The sequence below is a fragment of the Girardinichthys multiradiatus genome, chromosome 7, assembly GCF_021462225.1.
Source record: "Girardinichthys multiradiatus isolate DD_20200921_A chromosome 7, DD_fGirMul_XY1, whole genome shotgun sequence".
NCBI lineage: Eukaryota > Metazoa > Chordata > Actinopteri > Cyprinodontiformes > Goodeidae > Girardinichthys > Girardinichthys multiradiatus.
This window is the reverse complement of record NC_061800.1, coordinates 2,593,897-2,608,940: the sequence shown is the minus strand read 5'-3', so window position 1 is coordinate 2,608,940 and position 15,044 is coordinate 2,593,897. Positions and strand designations below refer to the sequence as shown.

Sequence of the window (15,044 nt, the reverse complement as noted above, 5' to 3'; positions counted from 1 at the left end):
TTTTTTTTTTCTATTCTGATTACCGTTTAGAAACCACAGATAGCGTGCATCCATTAACTGATCAGAAATAAACCATCCGCGTGTTAATTTTACGTATTAAATAGTAAAAGATAAATGAGGAAAGCAGAGAAACCTTTGTTGGAATAAACTTTAAAAAGCCAACAAGCACTCCAGGCGACAGTGCGTCATTTCTCCGCCCGCTTTATACATATACATGAGCCTAGCGCAGCAACGTACCCTTGCGCGATGACGCAATACGACAACTGCGGGTCCCGATTGCTGCAACCGCTTGTCAGTGTGACGAAGATTGGCACTCAGGTAAGCTGTCACTCAAAATCCCTCTTTTTTTCGTTCCCTATCAATCAAACAATCTTTTCCGTACGCATAAAAACCCCGGGGCAAGGAGTGTAAACCTAGGCCTCCGCTGCGGAGGGTGTTCTCTAAAAGAATGTCGAAATGATAGGTCTACTAGAAGCATATACATGTATATATTGAAGGGGGTCAGGAAATATGTCGGCCTTTTAGGGGCACAGTACTGAAGCAAAGGGCCAGAGTTCCAGATGAGGCCCGGTAGTGTTATCGCGGAGGGGGGGGAGAAAACACAAGGAGAAGGCAGCTGTCCTTGCATGATTGATTGACTGAAAGGATTTGAGCTGAAACCAAGCTACTGTCGTGTGCTGCCAGTGTTTTCCGTATTGTTCGAATTATAGTAGACAGTCAACATGCACTTATTTTTTTTAGATCAAAACCAAAATGAAATGTTTCATATTGCTTGGTTATAAGCCGTGCTTCATATCAATCCGCAGCGGACTTATTTTCCGTACCTGCTTAGCAACGTTAGCATTTCTTTACTTTTTAAATAACGAGACATACCTCAGTCCGTTAATATGGCACTATCGACGTTGGTGGCTGGATATTACCGTTCGAGACGTAGTTATTAGCAACCAGCTCCCTATATTTAGCATTAGCGGAATCAGATTGTGCTGTTTCAGATTTGTTTCAAAGCTAACGTTAGTGAGGTGCAACCGTTACGGGACATCTGAGAAAGCGGGTTTATTCAAACTTAACAGTTTGTGTTGTAAATATGGGTTCTGTGGTGGTCTGTTACAATTGTCTTAACTGATTCGTTAATGTTTTATGTGCACAAAATGTCTGCAGCTAACTCTGGCTAAATGCTAATTCACAGTGGGTGTGTTAACACAGCTGCACACCAGCGCTAACCATACATTAATGTTACTAACCAAATTATTAAAGGTGAACCGAAATAAAGTCATTTACGCTCTTTCATGTCTCGCGATCCTTTTCTTTTTGTTTAATGGCCCCTCCACATCCCGCTATTTAGCCCCGGTGATCAAGGGATTGCATTTAGGTTTTAGCTATTTCATGTCGAAACACTAATTTATCACCATAGGTTTTAAAGCTTTTGTAATATGCAAATGGAATATTTATTACTAAGATGTGGTTAGTCTTTGGTCCGTTATTCACCCAGCCTAATTAAAACATATCGTAATATCCTATTTAATTGTTTCTAAAATTTTTGTCTTTACAATGGTAGCGGTTTAACTGAACTTGTGTATTGTGTAGGTTGGCCATCTGTCCCAGGTTTCTATAATGCACCAGTGCTGGCAGTGAACGTGATGGCAACCCAGGCGGTTTCCATAGACAAATACCCCAAAGGGGAGCAGCAGGTGGGTGCAAGAGAGACCTGAGGTTCAATTAACATTGAAACTCAACAGAAAAAGTATGGTGGTGACCAACTGACCAAAAACATCTTAATATTGAAACGACTCGCAGCCTTCTAAACTGTTTGTCAGTTTGTGTAATTTGGTTAGGCAGTATTACCTCAACACGATTTGGATATCAGTGCAGGTGACTAGTACCAGAGTTTGCACACCAATGTAAGCAGCATATTAGAACACCCAACCCCGCCCAGACCACGAGGTGAAATGGCATGTCCACCTCTGACATATGGCTGATCCAAACAAAGCACAGTATTTTTAGATATTGAATAAACATTTATGTTGTCAGATCTTGATGACAGTAAAGTTAGTTTAAGGTAATGTTCCCTCCTTACCTGCCATCATAATAAGCCAGGTAATGTTCCAGCTGACTGGTAGAGAGTGTAGACACCAGGTCAACTGACTGGTTTATCAAGGACTTTAACCCCACTTGTAATAGAGGACACAGAGAGCAGTTCTATAACATATCCCAATCAATATATAACGCAACTGTGTATTCAGGTGTAATTGCTGAAAAGAAGCCAGAATTACCCAAGTTGAATTCATGAAATCACATTTCTATGAATGTAAAGGAAATAAGCCGTAATGTTTTGTTTGTTTTCAACATTTGCACAAGGTTGATAAGAAAGCACTAAGAATCTTATTGCTTAGTTTTGCCTACGGATCTGTGTATCGGTGTTTGAATGAGCAGTGAATGTTGTCGCTACATCTTTGGGAATGGCTTCCAGTGGTTCTCAAAATAATAATAATGATGATACATTATATTTATAAGACAGACATAGAATAGCGGCTGCTAAACCTGGCAGTGTCCACTTTCTCTTAACGCCGCCTCCCACTACAAAATCGGTATATAAATTCAGTGAATTTACCATTTTTAATGAGGTAATGCCAAGCCAAAATCCCTATTACAATTGTAATAGTATGGATTCATAGAGTTTATACACCAATATGAGGGTAAGCAGGAAATAACATGTTTTTGTTTTGTTAGGCAGTCCTCAGAGTTATCCACCTCTCTTGGGGGTTGATTAAAGAAAAAGGTTTTGCTGCTTTTTGAAAAATAAAAGTGACTGACATGGTAAATGTGTAATCTGTGAGCAGTTTATAGTGCCTGGCGAAACTGTTCACACCTCTTGATGTTTTTCAAATAAACTTTAATGTATTTCACTAGAATTTTATGCGATAGATCACCATCAATCTATCTGCACAATTGTGAGATGGAGAGAAATTGCTACATGGATTTCAAACCTGTTTACAAACACAAATCTGAAAAGTTTGGTGGGAATACGTATTGAGCCCCCTGACTCAGTACTTTGTAGAACCACCTTTCACTGCAGTTAAAGCTGGCAAGTCTCCATGGATTTTGCAGATCTAGATATTGACATTTTTTTGTTTTCATCTTTGTAAAATAGCTCCACCTCTGTCAGATTGAATAGAGAGCATCTGTGAACATTATTTTATTTAATTTGTTAAAATTTTTCAGTTGATCTAAACAATTCTATTGGAGAGCTGGTTGTATGTTTAAGGTTGTTGTCCTCCTGGAAGGTGAACCTCACACAAAATCCCAATTAAATCCATTGAAGTGTGAGGTTGTCTGGGAAAAGGACATAAAAAAAGTGTGTGAATATGTTTGTAATGCTTTGTAAGATGTCATGACTATCCCAAGAGTTCATATTAAAGTGAAAGGCAGTATTGAGCCTTGTCCTCCAGCTACTCTTGATCTTCACATGTCAGTTTTTTTTTCTCTGACTTTCTCAGTTTTTTTGACTTATTTATTTGTTCTCATTTTGCTTAATTATTACAGATGCGAAGTGTGGTAACTGTAGACTGCAACTCAGAATCGAAGTTTGAAGGAACATTGGTTGAAGTGTCCAATCCAGTTTGCACTGAATCACAGACATCCATGGATGCAGACAAAGCATCTATATATCGGTAGTAAATAGTTTTTTGTGTTATTGTCCACGTCATTTATTGCTGCCTAATTTTGTTACCCTTAGAGTAAATATCACAGTATAACTTAACAGATAGTGTAAAGATTTGTAATACTGTAATAGTCTATTATTCTGGACTGCAGGAATCCCTATAATAAATGCTAAAATAAGAATGTAGTTTGGCATTGTTGGTGCATCTTCCACAGACACCCCCTGTTCCCTTTGTTGGCCCTGCTTTTTGAGAAGTGTGAGCAGTCCACACTAAGCTCTGAATGCATCACCTCAGCCAGCTTTGACGTGGACATTGAGAATTTTGTCCGCAGTCAGGAAAAAGAGGGGAAGCCCTTCTTTAGTGAGGACCCTGAACTTGACAACTTGGTGAGTGGCATATTTGTAAAATTTCAATAGATTTGGCAAAATGTCATATTTCACAGTGAACTGCAGATTTTGTTGCATGTCAAGTAATATTTCACAACACCCTCAAAAACTGTTGGAGAGCTCACAGCAAAATAGGAAAAAGGAAGATATATATATATATATATATATATATATATATATATATATATAATGTATATATATATATATATATATATATATATATATATATATATAATGTATATATATATATATGTGTGTATATATATATATGTATATATATATATATATATGTGTGTGTATATATATACATATATATGTGTGTGTATATATATATGTATGTGTGTATGTATGTCAAAAAATAGTGTGATTGACTGATCGATCAACTAGCCTTTCTTTATGTTTTTATTTTTGGCATGTTAAGATGGTGAAAGCCATCCAAGTGCTACGGATCCATTTGCTGGAGCTTGAAAAGGTGAGTGACCTATGTAAGGACTTTTGCAGCCGCTACATCGCCTGCCTCAAGACTAAGATGAATAGTGAGACCCTTCTAAGTGGAGACCCAGGAAGCCCATACTCTCCAGTGCAAAGCCAAGCACAGAACTTCTCACCCACAAAGATTCAGGTGTGCAGTGTAGATGACACCAATTTTTGGCTGTTACCAGAACAGCTGCACTACTTTCGTGTGTAAATCTTAGCAAAGCATGTTTTTTAAAGCTAGGATAAAGGAGCTGTGAGAAAGAACTTGAGTGTGAATGCTTTAATGTCTAGACACCAAGCTCCATCTTGGGCACCACCAGTCCCCAGGGTCAAATTGTGGTGCCAGCTTCAGCACTGCAACAAGGGAATGTTACTGTTACAGCTGTCAACCCCACCCAAGTAGTCACAGGTATGACATTTTCTTGGCAACTGTGTGTTATAATTCTGTACTAATTTGTTTTAAATGAGGTTTTAAAATGACCTAAAGATAAGACTGGACAGTAATTAATTTTATAAGTAAAAATATAAATTAAATATTTATTTACATCAAAAGCTGTTAGGATCTTAAGCTCCTAGAGGGGCTGAATGATCAAATTTACAACTTAAAGTCACAATTGTGCAAAATTGTTTTGCAGAACAAATAGCCTGTGAATTTAAGAAGATTCGAATAAATTATAGTAAAGAGTTATTAAACTCCTCTCCTAAACTAAACTATGAATGTTACTAATCATCTAAATAGATTATGATAGTTTGTTAGGATCTTAAGCTCCTAGAGGGGCTGAATGATCAAATTTACAACTTAAAGTCACAATTGTGCAAACCTTTTTTGCAGAACAAATAGCCTGTGAATTTAAGATTTGAATAAATTATAGTAAAGAGTTATTAAACTCCTCTCCTAAACTAAACTATGAATGTTACCAATCATCTAAATAGATTATGATAGTTTGAAGTCAAATGAATATGACTTTTCCTACTTAGAATTATGTCTATCAAAACACCAAGAAAACCGACATGAGACCTGCGACATTAAATTACTAAAGAGAACTGGACATTGAGTAATTTTTCTATTTAAATACAAATACTACATTAAGTAGTGACTTATTTCGACTAAACCCCTGTGAAATAATTTTTAGGTGTGCATTAGTTTTAGCTATTAATGCAGATAAATTATTATGAGAACAGAACAAATTGGTATCATAAGCAAGAAGCTAAACACGTGTTACTCTGAGTGGATATGTGTATGCGTTTCTTTCAGGAAGTGCAGTTTATCAACCAGTAACGGTTGTCACTCCTCAGGGCCAGGTGGTCACACAGGCCCTTTCTCCTGGAACAATACGGGTCCAAAACAATCAGGTACTGCATATTTGTTTGTTGCTATGAACCAGCTCTGCATTTCTAAGTTCGTTCTTCTGAGGATGGACTACACTGGGGCATCAAAACTAAACAAGATCACAGTCCTGTAATATACTCTTTTTACCATTAGATGCAGCAGATGTTTTTTCTTTTTAGGTTGGCTGTTGGTTCTTCAGAAACATGTTTTTGTTAAAGCAGCTGAACCAAATGAGGAGAAAGCCTAGGTTTAGGTTGTGCAGCTCTCACCAGATGTGGCTTCTGCTCTGTGACTCTCACCAGCCCCACCTGGTGAGAGTCACAGACCCCCACCAGCTCTGTGACTCTCACCAGGTAGGGCTGAAAACACCAAATAATTTCTTGGGCTTATTCAAGTTAAATATATGCTCACAGCAAAGCCATTCTGTGATTTATAACTTGGGAATTTGTTCTGAGGATTTTAAAGCTGTGTATATAAAACATGTATACTGTAAAAAGCAGTTGTGTTTTTCAGTAATCTGTTAAGATTGAATACTTGAATAGTAACTGACAGTGTTGTGCCAGAAGAACTAGTTCTAGTAAGAATAATTAGTTTTAAATTTAGTTCATCCAGGTTGAAATGAATTCATTTACGGTTGTTTCACCACCTAACTATTTCCAACTAAGTTCACAGCTCCAATCGGAACTACTTCTTGTTTATTTGTCATATTTTGTTTAAACTAGAGTTAAAAAATATATATATATTGGTCATGATGTCATTGACATATTAGCATATGGGTTATGCCTTTGCCTAGCATTATTCTTACTCTCTGTGCTTTCTTTGCTCACATAAACACATTTTTGGAATGGCTGAATTCCCTGAACAGTAAATCTCATTCACATATGATAATATTTCTATCAACAGAAAAGAACAGTGAAAACTTGACTAGAACTAGTTCCATTTTGACTGCGTTTATAACTGCGGTCACTTTTAACCCTCTTAAAAAGATCAAGACTGGATTTAGCATTAGGTTTTTTTTATTTATTATTATTAACCATTATTGCTCAGTCAAAACCCATAGTAATACTGAATAACTGCCAAATACTGAATGTTGACCTTCTTGGGAAAAAAAAGTATAAATTCTGAGGTACAGTTTTCTTCTTGTGTTAATCTTGATTAACTTAATTAGACTGGCGATTAATGAAACATGGAACTGAACTACTGGCATGATTAAGTGACTTAGTAAATTATTTAAGTTGTTATCCAAAGTTGTAAACAACTTTGTTATGCAAAAATAATTTTTGTATACATTTGAGCCTTCTGAATGAAGATGTATTTTTTGGGTTTGTTTTCATTGATCCTCAGAGTGATAAGCATTGCCTTTTGCTTACTTTCCCTGTGAAGTTTTGATGTTTCAAGGGAAAACAAATATTTCCATGTAATCTTATATGTCAAGAAGGTGACCAGACTGACACCCTGAAACAAATAACCTTAAATACCAGAAACAACCACAATATGAACTTTCAAAAATCAAGCTGTTCTTTCAGAACCAAAGGGGAAACTGTAATCACGTGACGTTCAGTGTGACTCTGCTGATCTGTTTAATTGTAAGAATCAACATACACTCAATACTTGAATCACACATGTGGTCTGTTTGTTTTCGCTTGAAATTGTCGTTTAGCTAATCGCACAAATGGTCTGTAATAGCGATATCACATACTTGAGCTGCAATCGTAGTTAACCTTCTTCACAAATCAGTCAATAACAGGGTTGTAACTGCCTCACTTGGCAAGTCATAAGTAGCAGAGATGTTTTTTGTTTCAGTTTTACAAGCAAAACCCAGGCCTGATCACTGCCAGACCTGTAGAATCAAGGGATCACTTCAATATAACTTGCGTGACACAATGACATAGTCTAGAATACTCTGAAAAACACCAAATCATGCCGCAACAGAAATTCAAGAACAGATGAGTCAAAGTGTTAAAAAACCAAGGCTTTGGGGCTCCAGTGAACCACAATGAGAGCCACTATCTAACAATGGAGAAAAAATGGAACAGTGGTGCTCTGCAGGCCTCGCTTAGCTCAGGTAAGATCAGTGTCCATGATTCAACAAGAAGGAGGCTAGACAATGAAAAAGTATCCACAAACCTGGAAGAATCCTACTGCTGACCCAAAAGAACACAGAGCCCTGTTCCATATTGACCAGAAAGCATCTTGACGATCCCCAAGACTATGGACTGACTATGGACTGATTGAAGGAAAGTGAAACTATATGAAAATTTTGACACTGAAAATTTAAACATGGTTGTGTTAATGTGATGGTCTGTAGCTGAATAAGGACCAGGACAACTTGCCTTAATTGATGGAACAATGAAGTGCGTCCTCTACCAGAAAATCCTGAAAAATGTCCAATCATCAATTTGTGACTGATAAGCTCAAGCTCGCTTGAGTCATGTAGTCTTGAGTCTTGCAATGATCCACAGGGCACCAGCAAATTTACCACTTTATGGCTAAAACAAAAAACCTAAATTCAATTCGATTCAAATTTAAAAATACTTTATTAATCCCAAAGGGAAATTAAATGTTGTAGCTCATATTATGAAGGTTTCTTCAAAGAGCCGTTGTAGATGCTGATGGCTGTGAGCAGGAAGGATCTCCTGTAGCGCTCCGTCTTACAGCAGATCTGAAGAAGCCTCTGACTGAAGACACTGTTGTTGTAGGACAGTCTCATGAAGAGGATGCTCAGGGTTCTCCATAATGTTCTTCATTTTATGAAGAATCCGTCTTTCCACAATGATCTCCAGAGGTTCCAGAGGAGTCCCCAGAACAGAGTCAGCCTTCTTTATCAGCTTGTTGAGCTTTTTTAAGTCCCTGGCTCTGATGCTGCTTCCCCAGCAGATGATGGCAGAAGAGATCAAACTTTCCACAACAGACTTATAGAAGATGTGCAGCATCTTGCTGCAAACACCAAAGGACCTAAGCTTCCTCAAGAAGTACAGTCTGCTCTGTCCCTTCTTGTAGATGGCTTCACAGTTGCAACTAAACAACTAAAATGAGGGGTTATAGTTGCCTAGTCAAAGTACAGACTTAAATCTGATTAAGATGCTGTGACAAGACCTTTAACAAGCCAATCTTGCATAAAAACCTTCCATTGGGGTTGAATTTAAAAAGAGCTGCATAAAACAGACCACAATTCATCTACAGTGATGTAATAGACTCACTGGCAGTTATTGCAAACTCTTGTTCAATTTCTCCTATGAACATTGTATTTTATGTTTGGTTTCTTTGTTAATGAATTTAGTTTCATGTTCTAAAACATCTGTGTAACAAAAAACTGAACCCAATAAAATCTGTAAGGGGGTCAAATACTCTTTCACAGCATGCTAGATGTGTTTCCTTGATAAAAGAAATGTGTTGAAAAGTTTAAAGTGACCATGTGTGTGCTTAGCTTCAGCTGCAGTTTCATCAGGATTTGAACCTCTTCAATCACGACGAAAACTCGACAAAGAATAAACGGGGTGTCCTACCCAAACATGCCACCAATGTCATGCGCTCTTGGCTCTTCCAACATATTGGGGTGAGAAGATATTAACGGCAATACATGGATGGGTCATACCTTAACATTTTACTCATGAATTTCCTGTTCCTCTCTCATATAGCATCCTTATCCAACAGAAGATGAAAAGAAACAGATTGCCAGTCAAACAAATCTGACACTTCTGCAAGTCAACAACTGGTTAGTTTCTCTTTGGGAAGTAAACTTTTATTCAATCATAATTTCTCAGAGATAAAAATTTCTTGTTTAGAACAAATCCCACAAAAAACAGCTAGCAGCAATGTTGTGTCTCCTTTTAAAAGTAAAGCATTGAAGGGTTGAAGGAGAGAAAAAATATATCAGTTTGAATATTCAGTTTGTTCTGAAATATGTCAGGATGTTAAAATCCCTATAAAATTACTTTCTATTTCCAGAGCATTTAGAAGAGGCACAAGAGAGATTGAATATTTCAGCATGTTTGATGTTTTCTCCTCAGTTGTTGAATTTTTGGAATAAAGTGGTGTCTCAGCTTAATGTGTATCTTTGTGAACATGTTGCAATATAGAGATTGAAACCTTTTCAAAGATATTCATTTCAGTTGACAGAAACAGTCAGTAGTAATGTTTTAGTTGACAAAGCAGGAAACACTCGCCTTTCTGTACACAGTGACAGCTTATTCTGCTACATGTGATGTTATTTAGATTGGATAAATCAGTATCAGTTATATCAGCTGGAATAATTCCTGTAATGCTCTTCGGCATTTTGGATTTAGTAAAATTTTCTTGACACACTATGATGGTTTGTTATTCTAATAATAATAATAATAATGCATATTTATGTAATTATTTATTTACAGAAAATAATCATTGTATGGCAAATGCACCATGGCCTTTCTAGGGAATACTTCTGCAATATGTCTGCTTAAAATGTGTAAAAGTCTATGCAAAATTCAACTAGGCAAAACCCGCAAAATATTTGGTGTTTCTAGGTTCATAAATGCACGGAGACGGATCTTGCAGCCAATGTTGGATGCTAGTTCTTCGGAGACCCCCAAAACCAAGAAGAAAACGCCCCAAAACCGCCCACTGCAGCGCTTCTGGCCTGACTCCATTGCTGCTGGGGGAGGCACTCATCAGCAGGTTACCATGCCTGATGGTAAGCAGCAGCGTTCTAGAAAAATAATACACTCACCGGCCACTTTATTAGGTACACCTGTCCAACTGCTCGTTAACACAAATTTCTAATCAGCCAATCACATGGCAGCAACTCAATGCATTTAGGCATGTAGACATGGTCAAGACGATCTGCTGTAGTTCAAACCGAGCATCAGAATGGGGAATAAAGGTGATTTAAGTGACTTTGAACGTGGCACGGTTGTTGGTGCCAGACGGGCTGTATTTCAGAAACTGCTGATCTACTGGGATTTTCACGCACTACCATCTCTAGGGTTTACAAAGAATGGTCCGGAAAAGAGAAAATATCCAGTGAGTGGCAGTTCTCTGGGCGCAAATGCTTTGTTGATGCCAGAGGTCAGAGGAGAATGGCCAGACTGGTTGGAGCTGATAGAAAGGCAACAGTAACTCAAATACCCAATCGTTATGACCAAGGCATGCAGAAGAGCATCTGTGAACACACAACACGTTGAACCTTGAGGCAGATGGGCTACAGCAGCAGGAGACCACACCGGGTGCCACTCCTGTCAGCTAAGAACAGGAAACTGAGGCTACAATTCGCACAGGCTCACCAAAATAAAAGATTGGAAAAACGTTGCCTGGTCTGATGAGTCTAGATTTCTGTTGCGACATTCGGATGGTAGGTTCAGAATTTGGCGTCACCAACATGAAAGCATGGATCCATCCTGCCTTGTATCAACGGTTCAGGCTGGTGGTGGTGGTGTAATTGTTTCGGGGATAAATTCTTGGCACACTCTGGGCCCCTTAGTACTAATTGAGTATCGTGTCAATGCCACAGCCTACCTGACTATTTTTGCTGACCATGTCCATCCCTTCATGACCACAGTGTACCCATCTTCTGATGGTTACTTCCAGCAGGATAATGCGCCATGTCGTAAAGCACGAATCATCTCAGACTGGCTTCTTGAACATGACAATGAGTTCACTATACTCAAAGGGCCTCCACAATCACCAGATCTCAATCCAATAGAGCACCTTTGGGATGTGGTGGAACGGGAGATTTGCATCATGGATGTGCAGCCTACAAATCTGCAGAATCTATCTGATGCTATCATGTTAATATGGACCGAACTGTGAATGTTTCTTGTACCTTCTTGAATCTATGCCACAAAGGATTAAGGCAGTTCTGAAGGCAAAAGGAGGTCCAACCTGGTACCATCAAGGTGTACCTAATAAAGTGGCCGGTGAATGTAGGTATATTGTCAGTCATTAGTATAAATTTGCACATTTGAGACTTCAGCCACAGGTAAAAGACAGCATAATATTTTGTACTTTTTACTTTTATTGGGACAAAATAAAAATCATTATGTCTTTGCCAGGTTTCAAAATTATTTGAATGTAGTAATAATAATTACTACTAATAATAATAATTTAGACTTTATTTATCTCACAGTGGAGAAATTTTCCTTTGCATTTAACCTATCTCTTAAAGAGCAGTGTGCTGCAATTGTGCGGTGTCCGGGAAGCATTCAAGGACTAAGGATCTAGCAGGCTGTGGGATTCAAACCAGTGTACTCTCCATGATGCGAAATGCCCTGCTTTCTAACCACTAGACCACCACTCAAAGTTCAGTTTTAAATTGTCTGTTTGTCCTGAAGTAGTCCTCCAAAAACCCCCGTGAAATTTAAGCCAAGGCTAGAACCGACACCAAGGCAAATGGGTTCTTAAGCCCTGTTTAAATGTTTGTTTTCAAGTTCAGGGAAGTTCTTTGGAATATCTTTGAAGGTTCTCCAGGTGGGATTGGGTTAATGGAAAGATCGAGCCCAAATTATCACGTGACAGCAGCTCCCAATGAAGTAGTGGGAACATTTCCTGTAACATGCTGCTGAAGTTTATGTTATATTATTATCCATTGTATTTTATAATAATGATTAAAGCAGTCAAATTATATTTTATGATCATGATTTAAAAAAATTAGATTATATTTGTGCATTTTGTTTTCTTATCTTCCTATTTTCTAAGTTGCCCCAGTGCCCCCTGGTGGTCCTCACTGTGAAAAATACTGTCAACAACATCTTCAGATTGCTTTACATGTAGCCATAGAAATGGTAATTCTAATCTTTCATGGGTTTCTTTGCAGGTACAATGGTGACAATGAACATGGAGGGTCTGCAGAGCCTTACATCAGATGGAGCCACCCTGGCAGTACAGCAAGTAATGCTGGCAGGCCACAGTGAAGACGAGTCAGGTGATAGTGGGGAAGATGACGATGCAGACATGACTGGGCTGGGCCTGGACAACAGCGACTCATTGCAGTAAAAGCTTACACACTGATCTACACTTGGAAGGCATGTGTAAATGCAGACACATTAGGTTTACATCGAGCACAAATCCACAGATGTCCATGAACAGTCCTGTGCTCTTCCAGCTGACTTCCAGTCTGTGCTGCATCTGTGTACATCAGGAGTTTCACTTCAGAAACAGTTTTTTAACAAGTTTATTTCTGTAGGCGAGTGCACTTTTTTCTATATTTAAGCTGAAAAGATTAAATCAGACAGAAAATGTGTTAAAACACAAGAAACAAGTTTGTATTTACTGTTATTAATAGGCTTTTTGGTTTATTTTGGTCTTTGTCTCCAGCTGAATTCTGATTTCTTGTTTGGATGCCAACATTTAGAAGTTGTATATGTAATGGTTTGTCTTTATTTTTTGCATGGCTGTGTTTTGACTAGATGTACGCATTCTGCTGACTTTATCCCCAGTTCTCACATGGGCTGATTGGGGAGAGGAAAAAAAGTAGATACGCTTATTTTTCTATACAACCATGAAATTAGTGTTTTTGTTTTTCACTTTTGTGTTGTGTTTTGTAAGGGATATTTATGTACAGGTTCCTAATGAAAAATAGCAGCCCTGTTTTTCAGGGCTCTTTAAAGTGAAAAAAAATTGAAATAAAAGTTGAATGCTGATTAAAATTGCTATTTAAATTGGTTTTAAACTCAAAAGACTAACACGGCCTTATTATGTGTTCCTTTGATAAAGACCTGCTGTCAAGAAGCACAAACATTGACCGTTTGAATATTTGATGAAAAAGACACTATAATACAGAACAGAGTTGTAAAAAGATTGAAGACTGTGTGCTACAGCCTTATAGTTATCTGAAGAAGTAATCTTGCATAGTAACTTGGGTGTTGCACTCATGTTTTTTTAATCCAGCTCCACATACCCACCTTGTGTATACTATGCATTACGTCTTTGAATTATTTCACAGTAGTACCTTTGGCATGAGCTTGTCAAATGCACAATTGAGAACACTATGCTATCTACACAATCACAGGGTCTGAGGCTGAAACCTGTGGAAAGACACGATCCACAGTGAATCACACCAAGAAGGAGCAGTGGACATTTTGGATGCAGTCATTGTTTATTTCTTTGTGTTGCTTTTACTACATGGACAAAAGAGTTTCAGTGTTCGCACCTTGCAAGAAGAACTTGGACAAAGACAGCATTAAATAGTCTACTGTCACCACACATTCATGTAATAAGGTATTCAAAATGTTTCCATCAAGCTGTTGTTACTCCACAAATTGGGGTGCCTCTTGTCTAAATCATGGTAAATTTGTACTGAACAATAGTTGCAGTGATCTAGTTTAAATCGGTCTTGTTAGTTAGACAATTGGCTAAGACCATGTGACCTCGCAGAGCTGTTTTTCATTTGGGGTTTTTCACACTGCTCTTGTTTGTTTTGCCTTAGAGCTTTCTATTTTGGAATAAAGAATGCCCCACTGTTTCCTCTTGATTATATTTTTACTTTAAAGCAGATTTTTTTTGTCCCGCTTCAAAGATTTTTACAGTCGTTTCCAATAAATCTTAGCCTTCAATTATATGCTGGTAGACTCCAAGCCTCTTCTTTCTGAAAGAAAAAGAAAGAAAGAAAGAAAGAGACCTTCATTATAGCTGGAATTAGTTAAGACAACAATGGGTTTAAATGTGACCAACATTTAACAAACGTAATGCATTATAATTGAAACATTTGATAGAGCTTTATATTACCCAAAAAGAAATGATTTTATTAATTCTTACAAAACACATAAGTTAATTTTTTTTGCACTTTTAATTGATTAAAGAAATGTTAAACAACAACATATTGAGGAAAAAAAACATCTCCCTAAAAACTTTGATAAAAACTGAAGTTTACAAAAGCCAAGCTGATACTTAGTTACAAAACATTTTGGTATTTCTAACAAGAAACCAGTTTATTGAAAACCTGTCAGAAAAAGTAAAGTGTAATTACATGTAATGTAATTACAGCAGGACATGGCAACATGAAGCTGGGGGAAATGAAAAAGTAAAGAAAAACGACTGGCCATCATTACTTTAAGAAATTAAGGTCAGTCAGTCCGAACGATTGGGATAACTTTAAAAGTGTCCCCAAGTGCAGTCGCAAAACCATCAAGCGCTACAAAGAAACTGGCTCACATGAGGACCGCCCCAGGAAAGGAAGACCAACAGTCACCTCTGCTGCGGACGATAAATTAATCCGAGTCA

At 37.8% G+C, this 15,044-nt stretch overlaps 2 protein-coding genes across 3 annotated transcripts in view; one reads left to right on the top strand and one right to left on the bottom strand.

The window, feature by feature from the left end:
- The first annotated feature begins 18 nt into the window (after positions 1-18).
- On the top strand, positions 19-14,286 carry pknox1.1 (pbx/knotted 1 homeobox 1.1). Of its 2 annotated transcripts, XM_047369872.1 has the most exons (12): positions 19-318; positions 1,585-1,688; positions 3,541-3,668; positions 3,874-4,045; positions 4,467-4,667; positions 4,814-4,931; positions 5,778-5,875; positions 6,032-6,205; positions 9,280-9,408; positions 9,491-9,567; positions 10,355-10,521; positions 12,640-14,286. In XM_047369872.1, the coding sequence occupies exons 2-12, from the start codon at positions 1,638-1,640 to the stop codon at positions 12,816-12,818; spliced, it is 1,494 nt and encodes a 497-aa protein (XP_047225828.1). In that variant the 5' UTR covers positions 19-318; positions 1,585-1,637; the 3' UTR covers positions 12,819-14,286. The 2 variants fall into 2 exon arrangements, with proteins under 2 accessions (XP_047225828.1, XP_047225829.1); XM_047369873.1 differs by lacking the exon at positions 6,032-6,205.
- Positions 13,902-15,044, bottom strand: part of tmprss3a (transmembrane serine protease 3a) — a 135,707-nt gene continuing 134,564 nt past the window's right edge. The window contains exon 14 of the mRNA XM_047369869.1: positions 13,902-14,409. Within this exon, the coding sequence (XP_047225825.1) occupies positions 14,374-14,409 (36 nt within the window). The 3' untranslated portion in view covers positions 13,902-14,373. The remainder of the gene's footprint in view (positions 14,410-15,044) is intronic.

What these genes read in the sequence shown, in the direction of transcription:
- pknox1.1 (XM_047369872.1), top strand. Translation starts at nt 1,638, where the DNA reads ATGGCAACCCAGGCGGTTTCCATAGACAAATACCCCAAAGGGGAGCAG. An exon ending in CCCCACCCAAGTAGTCACAG is followed by an intron (nt 4,932 to 5,777) that starts GTATGACATTTT and finishes CGTTTCTTTCAG; the next exon opens with GAAGTGCAGTTTATCAACCA. An exon ending in GGCTCTTCCAACATATTGGG is followed by an intron (nt 9,409 to 9,490) that starts GTGAGAAGATAT and finishes TCTCTCATATAG; the next exon opens with CATCCTTATCCAACAGAAGA.